The sequence below is a fragment of the Microcebus murinus genome, chromosome 8 (genome assembly GCF_040939455.1).
Source record: "Microcebus murinus isolate Inina chromosome 8, M.murinus_Inina_mat1.0, whole genome shotgun sequence".
NCBI lineage: Eukaryota > Metazoa > Chordata > Mammalia > Primates > Cheirogaleidae > Microcebus > Microcebus murinus.
In genome coordinates, this window is record NC_134111.1 from 61,178,614 (window position 1) to 61,190,742 (window position 12,129).

Sequence of the window (12,129 nt, forward strand, 5' to 3'; positions counted from 1 at the left end):
TCCTCCATGTGCATTTACTGCTAGGTAGTTCTTCTTAGAACTGTTTCACTGCAACCCTTAAAGTATTGTTATGCTGTGTTTTCATTTTTATTTCTTTCAAGATATTTTAAATGTTCCTTTTAATTTCTTCATTGACTTATTGTTTGTTCAGGAGTATGTTTAATTTCCATTTAATTATGAATTTCCCCAAATTCCTTATATTATTGATTTCCAGTTTTATATAATTATGATCATAAAACTACTTGATGTAATTTAATTTTCTTAATTTTTTAAAATTTGCTTTGTGGCTTCACGTATGATCTCTTCAAAACAACATTCTGGGCCGGGCGCGGTGGCTCACGCCTGTAATCCTAGCTCTCTGGGAGGCCGAGGCGGGCGGATTGCTTGAGGTCAGGAGTTCGAAACCAGCCTGAGCAAGAGTGAGACCCCGTCTCTACTATAAAATAGAAGGAAATTAATTGGCCAACTAATATATATACAAAAAATTAGCCGGGCATGGTGGCGAATGCCTGTAGTCCCAGCTACTTGGGAGGCTGAGGCAGGAGGATTGCTCGAGCCAGGAGTTTGAGGTTGCTGTGAGCTAGGCTGACGCCACGGCACTCACTCTAGCCTGGGCAACAAAGCGAGACTCTGTCTCAAAAAAAAAAAAAAAAAAAAAAAAAAACATTCTGTGTATACTTGAGAAAATTTTTTTTTTTTTCTTTTTTCTGTTATTGCATATAATCTTCTGTATATGGCTGTTACAGAGGTCCATTTGGTCTAAAGTGTAGTCTAAATCCAATGCCTCTTTATTGATTTTCTATCTTCATGACCTATCCATTGCTAACAGTGAAGTATTGAAGTCCTCTGATATTATTGTATTGAAGTCTATCACTTCCTTCAGATATATTAGTATTAGTTTTATATATTTAGGTATTCTAATGTTGGATGCATATATATTTACAATTTTCATATCTTCTTTTATCATTATATAACAACTTTATTTTTCCCTTTTTACAGTTTTGACTTAAAGTCTATTTTATTTAATATAATATTGGTTTTATATATCTGGTGTTCTAGTGTTGGGTGCATGTATATTTAGAATTATTATATCCTCTTGTTGAATTGGCACCTTTATCATTATGTATTGACTTTCTTTGTCTCTTTTTGCAATTTTTATATTGAAATCTATTTTATCTGATAGAAGTCAGCTACTCCTGCTCTCTTTTGGTTTCCGTTTTTACAGACTATATTTTTTCATTATTTTACTTTTAGTCTATCTGTGTCTTTACGAGTGAAATGAGTCTCTTGTAGGCAGCATGTGATTAGGTCATTTTTATCCACTTGATGTCTTTTGATAGGTGAATTTAATCCATTTGCATTAGTTAATTATTGATAGGCAAGGACTTACTTCTGCCATCTTGTTAATATTTTCTAGTTATTTTGTAAATCCTTTTCCTCTTCTTTTGCTGCCTTTCTTTGTCTAGTAGCATGCTTGATTCTTAACTCCTTACATTTTATAGATCTATAGATTTTTGCCTTATAATTATTATGAGGCTTACAAAATCATCTTATAGTTTAAAAAGGCTATTTTAAGATCATAACAACTTAAATTTGATTCCATAAAAAAACACTACACTCTACTCTCTTCTGCATTTAAAATTTTTTATTTTATTTCTGAATTTATACCTTTTTATATTGTATATTCCTTAACTAGTTTTTTGTTATTATTTTTAATATTTTCATCTTTTAACCTTCATGTTAAAGATATGTGATTTATACATCAACATTACAGTATTAAAGTATTCTAAATTTGTATTCACTTTCACAATGCTTCCTTTTATTAGGGAGTTTTATACTTTTGTATGTTTCATGTTGCTAATTAAAATCCTGGCCGGGCGCTGTGGCTCACGCCTGTAATCCTAGCTCTTGGGAGGCCGAGGCGGGCGGATTGCTCAAGGTCAGGAGTTCAAAACCAGCCTGAGCAAGAGCGAGACCCCGTCTCTACTATAAATAGAAAGAAATTAATTGGCCAACTGATATATATATAAAAAAAAAATTAGCCGGGCATGGTGGCGCATGCCTGTAGTCCCAGCTACTCGGGAGGCTGAGGCAGAAGGATCACTCGAGCCCAGGAGTTTGAGGTTGCTGTGAGCTAGGCTGACGCCACGGCACTCACTCTAGCCTGGGCAACAAAGTGAGACTCTGTCTCAAAAAAAAAAAATAAAATAAAAAAAAAAATAAATAAATAAAATAAAATCCTTTTCTTTCAGTTTAAGGAACTCCCTTTCTCATTTCTTGTAAGACAGGTCTAGTGGTGAGATATTCTGTCAGCTTTTGTTTATATGGAAAAGTCTTTATCCTTCCTTTTTAAAGGATAGTGTTGCTGGGTACAATATTCTTGGTTAGCAGGGATTCCCCCCCCACACACACACACACGCAACACTGAGTAACTCACCCCACTCTCTCCTGGCCTGTAAGCTTTTTGTTGAAAAATCTGCTAGTCTTATTTGAACTCCTTTATATATTATTTGGTTCTTTTCTATTTCTGTTTTCTGTATCTTCTCTATGTCTTTGATATTTGATAATTTGATTATAATATATCTTGGGGAAGTCTTATTTGGATTGAATCTAATAGATCTTTGACCTTCCTCCTTGATTTTTTTTATTTTTCTTGTTGCCCTACATTGATGTCTGTGCATTTGAAGAATTAGGGGCCTATTCCAGTTTTGCAGGATAGTTTTGTCTGGGAAATCCCTTCACCAGTTAGTCTGTCCAGAGATACTGAGAAGGCCACCTGCATGGTCTAAGAGTTGGCTTGCTGCTAGAGTCTTCAGGAGGAACACTGGTCTACTGCCTAGTCAGCAGGTGAGAAAGCCTGGTACCTATACCCACAGGGCTAGCCTGAAGCCTAGGTCCATAGGGGCTGACCAAACACTGGGGTATGCCTTGAGCCTGAATCTTCAGGGATGGCCTGTTGCTGGGATGAGTTTTGTACCTGGTTCCACTGGGATGAACTTAGTGCCTGAGTTCACTTGAGCAGATCTGTGTCCTGGGTTTACAGGAGCAAGCTGGAGCCTGAATCTATGGGGGTGGTCTTGGAGCCTAAGGCTCCAGTATCTAGCCTGGCACTGGTATCCACTGGAGTGGGCCTGGACCCTGGGTCTGCTGGAGCCTGGGATTATGAGGACTGGCCTGTAGCATCTGTCTGCTAATGATGGGTGAGAGGCTAGGTATACATGAAATGAACTAGAGGTTAGGTCCATGATAATGGACTGGTTCTTGGGTTCCTGGGGAATAACACAGAACATGGCTATTCAGAGGCAGTCCTGGAGCATGTATTCTCAAATACCTCTGTGTTGTTTGATTCCAGGGATGCCAACTTGGCACTTGAGCAGCCATGAAACATGGGGTTGCAGGTGCTGGCTTAGCAGTGGGTGGACCTGGATCTAATATCCACAGGGTCTGGCCTGGGACCACTGGGGCCTGCCTGGCACTAGGGCAGGCCCAGAGACAGAGTCTGCAAAGGAGGCTTGGAGTCTGGCACTGTGAGAACCTGTCTAGCACCGGAATAGATTGAAGGCTCAGTCCACAGCTACTAGCCTGGAACCTGGTGCCACAGGGTCTGCCTAGCAATGGGTGGGCCTGGAAACTGGGTCCACAAGTGTCAACCTGATGACTAGGGCTTCAGAGGCTAACTTAGTGCTGGAGCAAGCCTAAATCCTGAACCCTAGGGGCCAGCTTGCCACTGAGGGAGGTCCAGAGCCTGGGGCCACTGTGGTTAGCCCAGCAGTGAGGCAGACTGGAAATCAAGTCTGTTGCATAGTCCTGAAGCTTTGGGCTGTGGGATCTGTCCTAGAACCAGGGCAGGCTTACAGGCTTGGTCTGTGGGTACCGGCCTAGAGTCTGAGGCAATGGGGGCTTTCCGAGCAATAGATTTTACTGGGGAAGGTTCAATTATGGGTTGTGAGGCAAAATCTGGTGTTCAAATTCCTTTCTTTTCCTCAAGAGGAAAATAACTCTCTACTTGTTTTGATGCTGGGGATTGGTGAAGGAGCAGTGCACATAATATAAAATAGTCTTTCCTACACTCTTCAATGCATCTTTTCTTAATTTGTGCTATGTTAAGGTGCTATAATCTCTCAACTTGTTTCCTGAGCTCTTCTGAAGGTATTTTTGTGTGTGGAAAGTTATTTAAATTGATGTTTCTGTGGGGGATGAGTGCTGGAAAGTCCTGCTCCACTATCTTGCTGACATTGTCTCTCTTTCCATCAATTCACATGTATAAAACAACAACAAAAAAGGGCAGTACTCATATTATTTATAATATTATTATTTTTGAGAGTCTGCGAATTCTGGGCTCTGTTTAAAGCTCTGAAGATGTAGCAGCAAATAAAACAGGTACAAATTCCTGCCCTCAAGGGAAGGTTACTCAAATTTACCCAGTTATGGATACCTTTCAAGAGAGTCTGAATATCATTTCACACCATATGCTAGGATCAAGTCACCATGAGGTGCATCATTTTGGAAAAGAAAGTTTTCTTCCTTAAATGTTTTACATTAATGCTATTCATTTTAATATTGAGTGAATAGATTGGCCCTGGGGCCATGAGTAAGCCATTATTTCAATTTGTTACCTATGAAATGTATTATACTGCTCAGTTGCTCAGGTTACAAAGTCAGATTCTTGACTTTATAACTTAAGAGTTATACACATACCGATTTCCTAAAAGTAAGGATTCAGCCTTTACTGTTTTTAGATATATATAAAGTATAATGAGTTTGAATGATTTGGCTAGCTGCAAGAAACTTGTTTCTTTCTTCTTCATTTTCTGTCGCCATGCCCAGTGACACACCACAGAAGATACTATGCTCATAGTTCAGCATAGACCGGCTTTCTCAGATACAGGGGAAACATTTAGGGTGGAGTATAAATGAGCAGCTGTGCTCATTTTTCTTGTTGTTCAAATGTATTTCTTACCTTCTGCAACAGAATGGCTGTGTTTACTATGTGCTTTATAATCTCAGTCCACTTGTTTCAATATCACCCACAATGCAGGAGAAGAATCATGGGGCATTTCAGGCTATAAAGGGCTGCTTTTGTCTATAGACAGTTTTCAAAATGTATAATGAAAATACATACGAATGTTTTTCCTTATGATGCACATACAGTAACTAAATCCTTCTATTCTGCTAACATTTTCAAGAATATAGGCTTGATTCCTTATTGCAGTTCATATCAACTTGAAATTCTGTTCCAAAAATGTTTCTTACTAGGCTATCTCTTATAAACTTAACTTCGTTCATGCTATGTTTTTTGAGTATCTTAAAGCAGAATAGAGATTATAAAAATGAGAGAGTAAATGCAAGTAAACACACAAATCTATCAAAATATTAATAATGATTTTACTTAAGGGAAAGTCATATAAGAGTTTTTTGTCCTATCTTTATAACTTGTCTATAGTTTTGAACATATTTTTAAAATTAAAAAAAAATTCTGAAAAAATAAATTGTAATGAGGACTAAAGCAAAGATGGGGCCTTATAAAATAAAAGAGATTAATAAAGGTATCAGATGGTGGTCTGGGCCATAACTGAATCCTCTTTTGAACAACTTATTTTAAAATAATAGAACATTGGAGCTATTTGAATATAATGACTGGATATTTGATGAGAGTAAACAATGATTGTGATTTCTCTATTGTTTTTGTTTGTTTGTTTAGGTCTGATAATGGTTTTGTGATTATACTTTGTAAAGTTCTTCTAATTTAGAGATACATACTGAAAGATTCATAGATAAAATGATATGAAAATACATTTAAGATTTATGAAAGATTCATGAAGTTAGGAAAGTCCTTAAAAATTATCTGGGGCACAAGAAAGGGTGGAAAATGAAATAGGATAAGATGAAAAATGATTGGCCCTAAGTTGGAAACTGTTGAAGCTGAGTGGTGGGTACATAGAGATTATTATACTCATTTCCCTTTTTTCATTTACTTAAAAGTTTTAAAATAATTAAATACTATGGGACAGATTATTTGGATTCAAATATGGGTTGCACATTTACTGTTTATATTTTGCAACTAGTTACTTAACTTTCCTGTGCTTTTCTATTCTCAACTGTAAAGTGAGGAAATGCAGGCAATACACATGTCTCTACCATTTAAATCAAGATTAAATAAGTTAATACATCCAAATTCTTGATCGGTGCCTGACCCTAAATAGGAACCAAATTAATATTAGCTATTATTATTTTTAAATTACTGATTTTCTTTTCAAATCTGGGATGAAGCTGATAAATTTGAATAATGTAATTTACAGAAGAATCTCAGTTTATTTCACTCAAAATTTTCCCATTTTCATAGACAGAATAAAGAGGAAACAATTATTGCTTCTCTGGAGGAATCTAAGTCTTAGGAAGGAAAAAAATCTTATACCATAATAAGAAATAACCAAAAGTCTGGAGACAGGAAGCAGCCTAACTGTAATTATAATTGATGGAGAGAATCAACTAGTTTACCAAGAAATTTCTGTTAGTTTAAGATTGTTCTAGAGCTAATTTAGTTTTGAACCAGAAATGATTGCCATTATAACTCCTGTATTGATTGGAATGTTATCTCTGCTTCACACATTTTGCCATGAAATCACATTACTTATGTTTATGTTTCATTTAAGTTGGCTAATTCACAAAGTAATATTTTGAAGATTTTAGTAAAAATTTAGTTTAGATCTATATTATTCATTTTCATCTTTTAGTAAACTAATTTTTTTTAACATATTGAAAACAATCAAATAGAATAATTAAGAATAGTTCACAAATCTGCTAAGAAATAATGTATTAACTATTGAAATGGATGGAAACATACGTATATAAACAATTTAAATTATTTGGCAATTTATCGCTTTTTGTTGTACAGGTGACAAAACTAATAAAACATAACAATGGATCACTGTCATTCAAGTGAGAAACTGGGTTGTATATTTATAGATTATAAGAAATGTGGCCAGGCAGGGTGGCTCATGCCTATAATCCTAGCACTTTGAGAAATCAAAGTGGGAGGATTGCTTGAGGCCAGGAGTTCAAGACCAGCCTGAACAAGGGCAAGACCTCATCTTTACAAAAAATAGAAAAATTAATTGGGCATGGTGGCTTGTGCCTGTAGTTCCAGCCACTTAGGAGGCTGAAACAGGAAAGTTGCTTGAGCCCAGGAGTTTGAGGCTACAGTGAGCTTTCATGCACTCTAGCCTGGGTGACAAAGCAAGATCCTCTCTAAAAAAATTTTTAATAAGTATTTATTGATTACCACAAGTTATGCATCCAATATCATGGTGAACTTTATTATATATGATATGTATGGAACTATACAGTATAATAAAATTAAGAAAATAATAGTCATTCATTAATTTGCCAGTAAACCACCTTAAATTCTGTAGAGGCAATTTAAACATTCAAACTATGAGTCCTTAGTAGCCTGTATATTTAGGGAGAACAAATTCCATTGCCATAGAGAGGATCACATTATTTGTATCCCTAAATCCCAGTTCCTAAGGTGAGTGTCTTATATAGTATCATGTAAGAGTCCTGAATATGTAGTTATTTTGAATTTTCAAGGAGTATAAGACAATCTGGATTTTTAAAACATAATATATTCTAGTGAGAGGATTGAAGTTTAGGTCTTCAAATCAGCACTTCAGTGAAAGAGTCAATGGATTGAAGTTTAGGTCTTCACATCAGCACTGTAGTGAAGGAATCAATGTTTCTACACGTAAATTTTATTCCTGTCTGGCAACGTTAACATTTCAGACGGTATGAAATAGAAAGTACATTTGGATTTAAGAAAACCTAAAAGCCATAGTCAAACAGTTTGCTATTTCATGCTTTGTAAATAAAAGCTAATGATAAATGACTTTATTTTTCCTCTTTCAGGAGTTTGGTTGTATAGCTATCTTTATTGTGCACATGATGAAAGCAACCTGCTTATACAGTTTATTCTTTTTCCGTTTAGGTAAATAACTTAATTAACTTGCAAAAATATGTCTTGTTTTCCAAGCACTAGAGGATATTTTAAAGTTCAGCCTAAACTGATATGGGTCAAGATGAAAACATTAGTCAAATGAAATATAGTTGGGATGAATAAGTTACTATTTAACTATTTCCTTTTGTTTAAGGAAACAATAAAATGCCAAATTTGAATATTTATGAAACAACATAGACCTCCTCAAACAGGACATATTTTTGATGTTTAAAATAGAAAAGTTTTATGTTCACTAAGCCATTGCCAGAAATCTACAGTTAAATCAACACAGCTATATGATTTTCATTATTTTAATGCTAATAATGCATAGAAACTTGTTTAATCAAGGACTTCTATTTCTTTTTATAGTTTGCTTTTCTCCTTTATATTGCTGCTGTTCTTTTTATTATTTATTTTGACTTAGTTTGTTAATCTTTTATTTTATTAAATCATAAATTCTTCTAATTTAGTTTGCTAGTATTTGCTTTATTTTTCTTTGTTCTATTCTGTTTCTAACTTTAATTATATGCTAAAGTTAACAATTGTCAGAACAATCAGGGAGAGCTAATTGCATCCTTCCTTGAAATTGTATTTTTCAGGACTATGCTGAGAAGGAGAATACCATAGCAAAAGCTCTGGAAGACCTGAAGGCCAATTTCTACTGTGAGCTCTGTGACAAGCAGTACTATAAGCATCAGGAATTTGACAATCACATTAATTCTTATGATCATGCTCACAAACAGGTAAGAGAGAGATGTGAAAAAAATCTGGCTATTTAATATGTATATAATACATATTATGTATGTATTTTGTAATATTTTGTAATATTTGTAATACTGTGTAATATTACATATGATAATTTTACATATTACAATATTACATACTATTACAATTATGTAATATTTTGAATTGTGTGGACTGTATAAATATGATATTTTTATTTAATTTTTATATACAATTTTTAAGGATGTTCTTCTAGGATAATAATTTAATGACATAGCAAAATTGATTTTATTTTTAAAGCACCAAAGCAAAGTCTGAAAGAAATGACCACCATAAAGAAACACCATTCTTTTGCCTTTCAGTGAGTGGCAGTGTTTTGAAAACAATATTTTGTAAGTGATGATCCTCTCTAAGTGTCCTCAAATGTATTATTTAAATATTTTAATCAACAGTATATTTACCAAATATAAATAAATTTTATACATAGTTTTTTTTTTTAAATGAAAGCATTTTAGATTTAGGCTACCATGAAAACATGAAAAAAAAAAGATGTGATGTGTTAAAAATTGTCCAAAGTTATTGATTAAATACTTAATATGTGTATGATTTAGTTTATTTTAATATTATTTTCATTTTACAATCAATTGTAAATGCAAGATTGATTTTTCAATACTCTATATAAAGATAAGTATAGAATAGTGATGATAGTAGAAGTTAATAGAGTCCATTTTCTAATATGTCTTATATTTGCCAATGCAACTTCATTTGTTATTTAGCTAACTTCATATGATACAGCAGTTTTAGCTTTAATTTATAAATATTTTCTATTTTAGTCATCACACACAAATACCATCCACAGCATTCATTTTGGTATCAATAAAGGTACAGTTTTAAACAGTTGAACCTGTACTAACTTTCTGTTAATATCAGAGTTATTCAGTATAAGTAAGACACAGTAGGGGAAATGATGATGTTAAATGCTTATGAACCAATTATGTGTTTTCTTTTGCTGTCAATCTCTCAATCTTTCATACCAACTAAACTGTTCTTGAGGAGGCAGATGTAGGGAAGGAATTAGCCTTCAATTACACTTGTCACTAATTAATGCATATTTAAGTGAATAATCTACCCCTGCTTTTCTTTTTCCTGGCACTGGATCCATTGGCATACTTGTTAAAAGAAAGGCTTTTATGGAAATATTCCGTTTCTTACAAAAAAACCCCACACATACACATAAATTATATCATTGCTTGATTTGAACATTAAAACCCATTAGGAAATAGTGCTGATTTTGTTATACAGTTACTGGCATTCGTTTTATCAAATAATTCTTAGAAGCTCTTTCAGAAGTGGTAAATCTAAAAAAGTTTTTTCTCTGGTTTTTCCTGGATATATAAAAGCACAACGTTTCATGGTATAAAATAGATATTTAGAAGTGTGTGTGTGTGTGTGTGTGTGTGTGTGTGTGTGTGTTTTAAGAATATCTTACTAGCTATTATTATATTTTGTCAAAGAATACTTCATTCAATCCTAAGGTTATCTTGAAGATCAAACTCACATAGGTTATCCCAAGACCCTTTTCAGTTCTTTTTTTCTTGGTGAACTTAAGATACTATCTATATATTCTACACAGAGAAGCCAAAGGGAATTTAGGCTGGATCTGGCTTGTTGTTTTGAAGGTCCAGAGGCTCACCTTTGACAATGCTCAGGGACATCAAACCCTCTAAAGATGGATCAAAATGCCCATGAACTTGAGTAGATAACACAGTTCTAAATGATTAATTCAACATGAGATGATGTTACAGTAGCTGAAAATATTTAAAATCTACATAATCCTTATATACCCTTCCCACAGGATGGTAGCACATTCTCAAAGGTGTCTTCTTAGAGAATGGTTTCCCTTTGCTGAGCAAAGACCTCACTCCAATGACAACAATATATGCTTCTACCACATGACTCCAACACATTAAGCACTTTGAGTGAAGTAAAAGTGGGACACAGATTGGAGATAGACAATTTAGATTTTTCTCTCCTGAGAATGTGAATTAAGTGTACCATAAAAAAAAAAAAACATAAAACTGCCCACTGCCTGGTAATGCTTGGACTTAACACTTGAAAATGTGTATCTTGTTCAGTGGCGAAGTCCATTGAAAATCTAAGAAAGTTGGTTTGCATAAAGAAAGAACAAAACAATGCACAAGAGAATGAGATATTCATTAACAATGCATCAATTGAAGGAAAGTATGGAAATAGCAGTTTTGATTCCTAACGGATTTCAGATTCCTAAAAGCAGTCCTTTCTACAACTCATCTGTAGATCCTGTCCTTGAGTTCTAAGAGATCTTTCAGCTTGCTACTCATAAATGTTCTTAAAACAAAACAAACAAACAAACCCAAACCCCAGCTTAGTGTTAAACTGCAACCAAAAAAAATCTCTTCATAAAATATTAAGCTATCCAAGGATTAAAGCAATCTTTTTGGTTTCCCATAGAAAAAACTTTCAAAAGAAACAGGTACAGGTTGATTATCCTTGATATGGAAACCTGAAATCCAAAATGCTCCAAAATCTGAACTGCTTTGAATGCTGGCATGATGCCTAAAGAAAATGCTCACTGGAACATTTCAAATTTCAGATATTTGGGTTTGGGATGCTCAACTGGGTACATATAATGCAAATATTCCAAAATCCTACCCCAAAAATCTAAAATCTGAAATACTTCTGGCTCCAGCATTTCAGATAAGGGACATTCAACCTGTATACTCAAAGTTCATATTATTAGCACTTAACTTTAATGTAGGTAAACCTACATGCTATTAGGACACTTCTTGCATGGTATTAGAAAAAGGCAAGGAGGCTACACATCTGATGCATTCATTCCCTACAGAGATATGATTTTAAAGCAACAGTCCCCAAACTTTTTGGAACCAGGGACTAGTTTCATGGAAGACAATTTTTATATGGCAGGAGTCTGGGGTGTTGAGGGTAGGGGAAGTGAGGGCCGTGGGGAGGATGTGTCAGAGCTCTGGCCCAGTCCCTAACAGGCCAGGGCCTGGGCCTTGGGGACTGCAGTTCTAAAGGATAATGGATGAAAAAGAAACAGAGGAGGATTTACTAGTAGAATGAGACTTAGCCCAGACACTTACCAGCTGTGTGGCCTTGGGTTAACTAGTCAAAGGCTCAGTAAATTCAACTGCTTCTTATTAGAGAGATTAAATGAGAAAATGTACATGAATACACTTTGCAGAGTAGTTGGAAAATAGTAAAAGCTCCATATGTAATAAGTTGCTATTATTACTTACTAAAATATCTTTTCTTTTAGAATGTTTAAGACACTAACAATTTCCCTTTGAGACCATCCTTTATTTAGGCTTCCAAATGAAGAGCTGTTTTTGCTTCATGTAGGCTAATAGAGT

The 12,129-nt window shown here is 34.6% G+C and overlaps 1 protein-coding gene across 1 annotated transcript in view; it reads left to right on the forward strand.

The window, feature by feature from the left end:
* The window catches only part of ZNF804A (zinc finger protein 804A), a 305,371-nt gene that overhangs the window by 238,980 nt on the left and 54,262 nt on the right, over positions 1-12,129 (forward strand). Inside the window, exon 2 of the mRNA XM_012779485.2 lies at positions 8,593-8,736. Coding sequence (XP_012634939.2) covers positions 8,593-8,736 — 144 coding nt within the window. The remainder of the gene's footprint in view (positions 1-8,592; positions 8,737-12,129) is intronic.